The sequence below is a fragment of the Hydractinia symbiolongicarpus genome, chromosome 5 (genome assembly GCF_029227915.1).
Source record: "Hydractinia symbiolongicarpus strain clone_291-10 chromosome 5, HSymV2.1, whole genome shotgun sequence".
In the NCBI taxonomy this organism is placed as follows: domain Eukaryota; kingdom Metazoa; phylum Cnidaria; class Hydrozoa; order Anthoathecata; family Hydractiniidae; genus Hydractinia; species Hydractinia symbiolongicarpus.
The window spans coordinates 14354791-14362000 of NC_079879.1; the positions used below are offsets into that span (position 1 = coordinate 14354791).

At 33.0% G+C, this 7210-nt stretch overlaps 1 protein-coding gene across 3 annotated transcripts in view; it reads right to left on the minus strand.

Annotated features, from left to right (window-relative positions):
* Positions 1-7210, minus strand: part of LOC130644945 (uncharacterized) — a 33413-nt gene extending 26203 nt beyond the window's left edge. Inside the window, exon 1 of one of the 3 annotated variants that reach the window (XM_057450745.1) lies at positions 7067-7210. In XM_057450745.1, coding sequence (XP_057306728.1) covers positions 7067-7091 — 25 coding nt within the window. In that variant the 5' untranslated portion in view covers positions 7092-7210. The remainder of the gene's footprint in view (positions 1-7066) is intronic. The other 2 variants (XM_057450744.1, XM_057450746.1) reach the window with 2 other exon arrangements.

Below are 7210 nucleotides of genomic sequence, written 5' to 3' on the forward strand. Positions count from 1 at the left end.
GGACATTCGCTAATACAAGCAAACCATAAGATAGAAAAATATACTTGTCGTAACACCCTCCTCCGTTGTTGTTTTTATTTTTTTGTTGTTCCGACCATTTATACATTTTTGATAAAATTATTCTTATTTCGCCAACCGACAGACCGTAAACTACTATCTACTTCGTGCGTAGAACAAGTACGTAAGTTGGAGTCACTTTATTAAAAAAATCTAATTTCTAATAAAAATACAAGATGCACAAGAATTTTTAAATGTAACGAAAACGAAGACACAAGATTAGCTATACAAATCTATTATTTAATATTTTTAATGTTATTCACGATCTATCGCGACAATCACAATTAATAGTGACGATCGCGATAGCATCGTTATTTTTTTATACATCGCGACTATTGCGAAGCTCTTCGTTAACATTTTTTCTATCGCGATGGTCACGATAGGATCATGGATTGTTCCTGTCGCGCGTGATACGCGCTCACGATGTTAGGTGTCCTGATTCCAGTAGTGTAGAAAGTATTTTGGCGTGTTCCTAAAAGGTGGGGAAGATTTAACCAGTAAACCCCAAACACTGGAGACTGTAAAAGCCTTTAAACATTAAAACAAAATAAGCCGGTTTTGTAGCTACACATCCCCTATTATAACTTCAAAAATTAAAATCGAAACATGCAAAAAAACAAGAAAATTCAAATATAATCTGTCTCTTTTAATCAATCTTCGTTCTGCATCTCTTTCGTTTTCTTTTTATCTGCTATGTGCCATCATGGAAGTTTCACAATCATGATCACACTTACCACAAGTAATAAATGTATCAGGGCGCCATTAAAAAACAAAGTAAGGCTGCGCATTTTATTAAGTCAATTAAATCACAAAAATGCCATCGCTAAAGAAAACTTAAAGCATATAAGGCGACTCCAATTTAATTAGTTATTCTACGGGCGAAGTCGATAGTAGCTTATGGTCGGTTGGCGAAATAAAAATAGTTTTATTCAGAATGTATGGTCGGAACAACAAAAAAAATAATAAAAATAACAACGGAGGAGGGTGTTATGACAACCGTTTTTTTCTATGTATTTTTGCATAACGCACACAGTTTATATTTTTTAGTTGCGAAGAAAAAATAATAAGAATTTGTCTCGCTAAAAAATATGCAACTAGTTCTCAAGGTGAAAGATAAAAATACTTGCATGCTCAAAAACTTGTTTTTAAAAGTTATGCAGCAAGAATTTTTCTTGTGTTGTTTTGAAAGTTGTGCAGCAAGAATTATTCTTTTGCTGTTTTGAAAGTTATACAGAATATACTTGTATTGTTTTGAAAGTTTAAGAGCAGGTTATACTTGCGCTGTTTCAAAACTTATACAGCAAGTTATTTTTCTCCTACTTAAAATAAAAAAACAAACAATTTTAGTGTTCTTTTAATGTTTTTTGCGCAGTTTTATAGGAAAATCTAAATTTAAATGCAAATTCTTTTTTGGACTATGGTTGTTTAGTTGAGAATATTTAAAGTCTTTCGCAGCGGTAAAATCATTTTTTTTAAAATTCATAACGGAGAAGTGTGTTACGACAAGCGTATTCTATCTTGTTTTAATTATTTTTCCTAAATGGTATTGACTGTATTACAGTTTAGCTAGTGTAATTTTAAACATATATATTAATCATAACGGAGGAGGGTGTTACGACAATAATATGTCTTGTTTTTCGCTTGCAACTATTTTAGCGAAAGTATAGCTAATTTTTGTTATAAATCACACAAAAAGTTAAAAACTTCTGTTTAACAACATAACTATTTTTGTGATTACAAAATTAGCGCATCGCGCATTTTAGTTTTATCGCAACAAGTTACCATAAACAAAGAATCAACTTCTAGTAGCCTTAACAACAGTGGTCCTAAGTAAAGTAACGTTATTGATTCACCTTGTTCACCTTCGAACTGGTAATAGAACGCTGGTCGCTTGTGCTTGAAAATATTTATGTGTGTCGTTCTGCCTGTAAGTGCAGCTTTGCAGACTTGCTTCATCTGTGCTCCATCGGCGTTCACCTCCGCATTAGTTAAGAACCACATGACTGGATTCATGTCTACATAGTTCTTTTAAATAAGTCAGGAGTTAGTGAATTAGCTAGGATGGTCAGGTTGGCTATGAATAGGCTTACTCCTGGATTAAAAGGACCCGGACTATTCAATAAATCTGAGATCTAAGCAAATGGGAGTGTCCGACAGAGATGGAAATCTATTGGAAGTTTTGTCTGATAAAAGTTGATTCACACCCATTTTTTTCAATTTTTCACCCAACGTATATGCACGCCAAGTATTTAAGGCGTGTACTATGCACGCCTAATTTCACTTTATGGCATGAGGTCTGTTGCACTCGCCAACAAGATTTTGGCGTGTGATGGCCCGCATGCCAGAGATTTTACTCTTGTCCAAGCCTGGCGCTCTGCCAGACAACTCCCTGCAACATCCAACAGCCTACACAGTGTGCCATCTTCCCAATTTTTCTCACATGGCTTGGGTTAACCCGGAGCTCTGGTAATATTCAATTGCCCAAATTGAATCGCTGCTTCACAGGAGATACGGATTTGTAGATTTGGATCATAAAATTGAAGGGTAAGACTTGTGGTGACAATCTTTTGGAGTCTTTCTAAAGCATTACTTTGTGGTTTATCCATTTTTAAATGATGTCCTTTTCTAAGAGTTTACAGAGAGGAGCGGTTTCTCTTGCTAAATTCGGAATAAATTTTCCTGGATAGGTTACCGTTCCAAGAAATCTTTGAAGCTATTTCACGTTTGTGGGTGGAGGCATGTCACGATTGCAGCTACAGTACAGTACTCAACTTGCAAAAATAATTGCTTTCATTCAAAAAAAACAATAGGATAGCGAGTTCTTGCTTCGTGTTAAAAACAAAAGCATAGCAAGAAACATTGTTTATAAACAATACTCTGCGCGAGAAAAAATTAAACGCGAAGGCCATTGAATTTTTATTTTTTTTAACAACAAAACTAATTATAGTAACACGATTTTAATCTCGATATATTTAAAAAACACAAGCTCTTTTAAAAAACAACAAATCCAATGATCTAAATATTTAAAAAAAAAATGCTACTTTTAAAACTTTTAGTAATATTTCTTTATCGTCGAAACATATTTTTTAACATGCGAAACTTTTAAAAGTTCTTTTTATAAAAAGCAACGTTTAGCAACGCAAACGGAGAAACCCTACGTTCAGGACTTTTCGAAAACAAATTAAATTTTAATACTGAAGAAAGAAAAAATCTAAAAATATAACTTTTGACATTCGGGAAAGATCAAAACACTCATTGTGAGAACATTTTGTTTTAAATTTTAATACCGAAGAAATAGTGCAAAGATTATTAATCTACGTTTACGTTTATCTTGATTTAAGCCTGGTGCTATTGTAAAAAGACTTTTGGAGGATGGAATTAGAATTCAGCGGCAAAGCGTGTCACGAATATTTAAAAAATACCAAGAAAAAAAAACAATTGTTGTGGGAAAGTAAATCTGGAAGAAAAAAACTTAACGCATTTGGAATTTATAGATATTGCGTAAGTAAAGAATGACAAACTTAGTGCAAGAGATTTACAAAAAATGATGTTTAAAGAATTCAAAATGAGATTATCAATTACTTGGTTAAAGTGCCATAGAGCAAGGTTAGGTTGGATACAAAGTGGCCCGAGGTACTGTCAAGCTAATAAGGCCAGTAAATTGTGAAATAAGATTAAATTTCGCCTCTGAATTAATTACCACCAAAGAAGATTTTCACGATGTAATTTTCACAGACGAATCAAGTATCTGGATGGAGCTACATTCAAGAATATGTTTTAGGAGAAAAAATCACTTTGCCAAACTCAAACCGAAAGTAAAACATCCCTACAAAGTTCATGTATGGGCTGGCATTTCCAGAAGAGGGAGAACAGGATTGCTTATTCTCACTGGTATAATGAGAAAGGTATGTAAATGTGTTAATCCACCTCATCTTTGGCCCTCTAATAATATTTAGTAGTTATATTTATACTTTATTTTCAGGAATTTTATGTGGACACAATATTTGCTAAAGTACTGTTGCCAATCCAAACTGTTAGGCACAGATTTTTCCAGGATAATGATCCGAAGCACAAATCAAAATATGCCATGGAATTTATGAAAAATAATAAAATTAACTATTGGCCTACACCTTCTGAATCTCCGGACATGAACCCTATTGAGATGGTGTGGGCAGAGCTAAAAAATTATGTAAGCAGGTAAAACCTTTGAGTAAACAAGAACTTGTAGATGGAATTATTAAGTTGTGGAATACTGTATGCATCGCAAAATGTAATAAATATATTGACCATGTATTTAAAGTTTTGCCAATTGTCGTACAGCGAGGGGAGAGCGTCTGGACATTAAAACATTTTTAAATCTTTGTTTATTTTATATTTTTCTGTATATACATTATTTATTTTTGAAAGTACTTTTCATAACCTGTTTAATATTCTTGTGTTTGTTTATGTGAATACTAAATTACATAACTTTAAACAATAGATTTGCACACAACGAATAGAGCATAATAAAATCACATTAATAAATAACAAAATTCTCTTATGAGATTTAAAAAGGATGCGCTAGCCTTTTGTATTAAAAAGACATGTCGATAATTGTGTTTTATAGTATTATGCTACATTTTATTGTTAAAAACATTGTCTTTGTTTTTTCTAGCGCGCAACAGTTCTATAGCTTAAAAGATTTAAACAATGCTTCCAAGAAACAATGCATTTCGCTGTCTATTTAGTCTTCGCGCAAATCTTTTATTTTATAAAAATATCAAACAATGGCTCGCCGTGTCACATTGATAGAGTTGATAACATTTTAAATACTTAAAACACTATCTAACGAAGCAAGGAGGTTTAAAAGAGAAGGAGATACATCTTCGCAAAAACATTTCTATCGTCGCTATTCGTTTTTAAACTTTTAAAATGCGATCTAAAGAAACATTTCTATCGCCGGTTTTTGTTTTTAAACTTTTAAAATGTGATCTAAAAAAACATTTCTATTGCCGCTATTCATTTTTAAACTTTAAAAATGCGATCTAAAAAAACATTTCTATCGCCGCTATTCCTTTTTTGTGCAATGTTGGTTGTTTTTATGCAGAAGTTTAAACGTGTTGAGAGGTAGTATGTTAGCTTGGGCCCAAGAGTCTATTTCAAACATCACATTGGTTCCATTTGTTTCTAAAGTTACTGTCCAGTCTTGGGAACTTGTGGATAATGACTGCATGTTACAGTCAGAGGTGTTGATCTGTTCACGTTGGACGTGATTGATGGTAGAATTGCCATGATTAGAAGCAGCAAAGGAATTCTTGTTGTGGAGAGCTTTAGTTTGCTGTTTGGAGGCTTCAGAGGCATGTCTATTTTTGAGTACTTTTTCTAAGTCAATGTTTGATTCCCTTAGTAAACGCTCTTGTAATTTCTTATCTGTAATGTCAATAATTATTATGTGCTTTATCAATGAGTTTCAGAGTTCTCCAAGTTCACAATCTTCACTACGTTTGCGGAAGCAAGTGTATAATTCATCAAAAGATTCATCGTCAGTTTGCCTAGCAGTGAGAAAGATGAAGCGATTGAAGGTCAGATTTTTTCGTGGAGAGAAATATTGATCAAATTTTGAGATTATATTATTATATACCATTTCTTGTCCCTCATCAAAAGTAAAAGTATTGTATATATCTCTAGCTGATTTACCTAGGCAATGGAGCAATATTGATGATTTTACCATGTCTGGCTTGTCTGCTGATTCGGTGGCATTGAGAAAAAATGTCCCTTTTCCATACTTTCCACACTTCTGAGAGGTTGGAGTGAGAGTCTAAGTGTATTTCTTGTGGGCACTTCAGAGATTCCATATCAAACAATAAAACCAGTGAAATATAACTTCTGTAAGTTAAACAGTTCTGACACCATGTTATATCCAGTTATGGTGAAGCGATGGGCTATATGTTGCTACATATTTAAAGAAATAATTGACACAGATAACAACAAGTATTAACTAGCTATATATGCTTCTTCATAAGACGAAGTCTCTCTATATACCGGGGTGTTTATGCATAAAAGATCCGAAATTGATTGTCAATGGCCCCCTAATACTACCCCAAATGGGGTACTTCATGTTTCCAATTAACGTTAACTTTTGAATTTAGTCAGTGAAAACGTGAATTACCGCTACAGGCTAATTACAAGGTATGCAAACACAATTAATTGAATACACGACTTGTGTAACATACAAAAACAAATTTTTGTGACTCATAAATATATATTTATGAGTGTTTAAATGCACACACATATGGATCTTCTTCCTACAGTACTCTGGTTTGTATTGCCCATAGTTAGTTCACCATTTACCTATGTGCCTTTTTCTGGTCAGCAGCATATATTTTGGTCAACACTCTTTCTAGTATTTAAGCTGCAGTTGCCTCATGGTTTTCCTTTTCAGTTCTAGCAGTTTTTCTTCCTCCTTCCTCCCTGCTGCTATTATATATACCTCTATGTTTTCACATAGCTATGCTATGTATATATATATTTTGTTCACGCTTATTAATATTTATAGAGATGTGTTATTACCTTGGCTTTGTTGTTGCTTATATTATATATGTGTTCTACTTTCATTTCATGCTTGTTTATATTTTCAGCTATTACTATATATAAATGTTTTGTAACTTTTGTCCTATCTACAGCAATAGAACTGTACTCTACAATGATGAGTTTTTATGTGTGAGTTTAATAATGCAGAAGGCCCTTAAAAACTAAAAGTATCCCTAAAGAAAGACGGAATCCCATTCATTTTTGATTTCCTTGATTGTTTCTGAACAATGCCTAGTTATGTCAAAAGGTAATTATTATGTCAATCCTGACAAAATGTAAAAAAAAGTCAATTGGCTAATGAACTGTAGCTAAATGTTGTTGTTCACCTAGCTAACTAGCTAAACATTTTAAGAAATGCCATTATCTTCGGAAATACTAAAGATAAGAAAATAAATAACAAATTTTTTAAACATAAGAAATAACAAGATCAATATATTACTTGAGATAGCTGCTTTAAAATCCATCAATATTGTTTTACAATGTGAAAATCATGTTATCATTGCGGGCAGCGGCCATTTTTCTTGGAATCTTGTACTCCAAAAGTTAATTTTGTTCTGTAGAATATACCACACTCCACGGAACA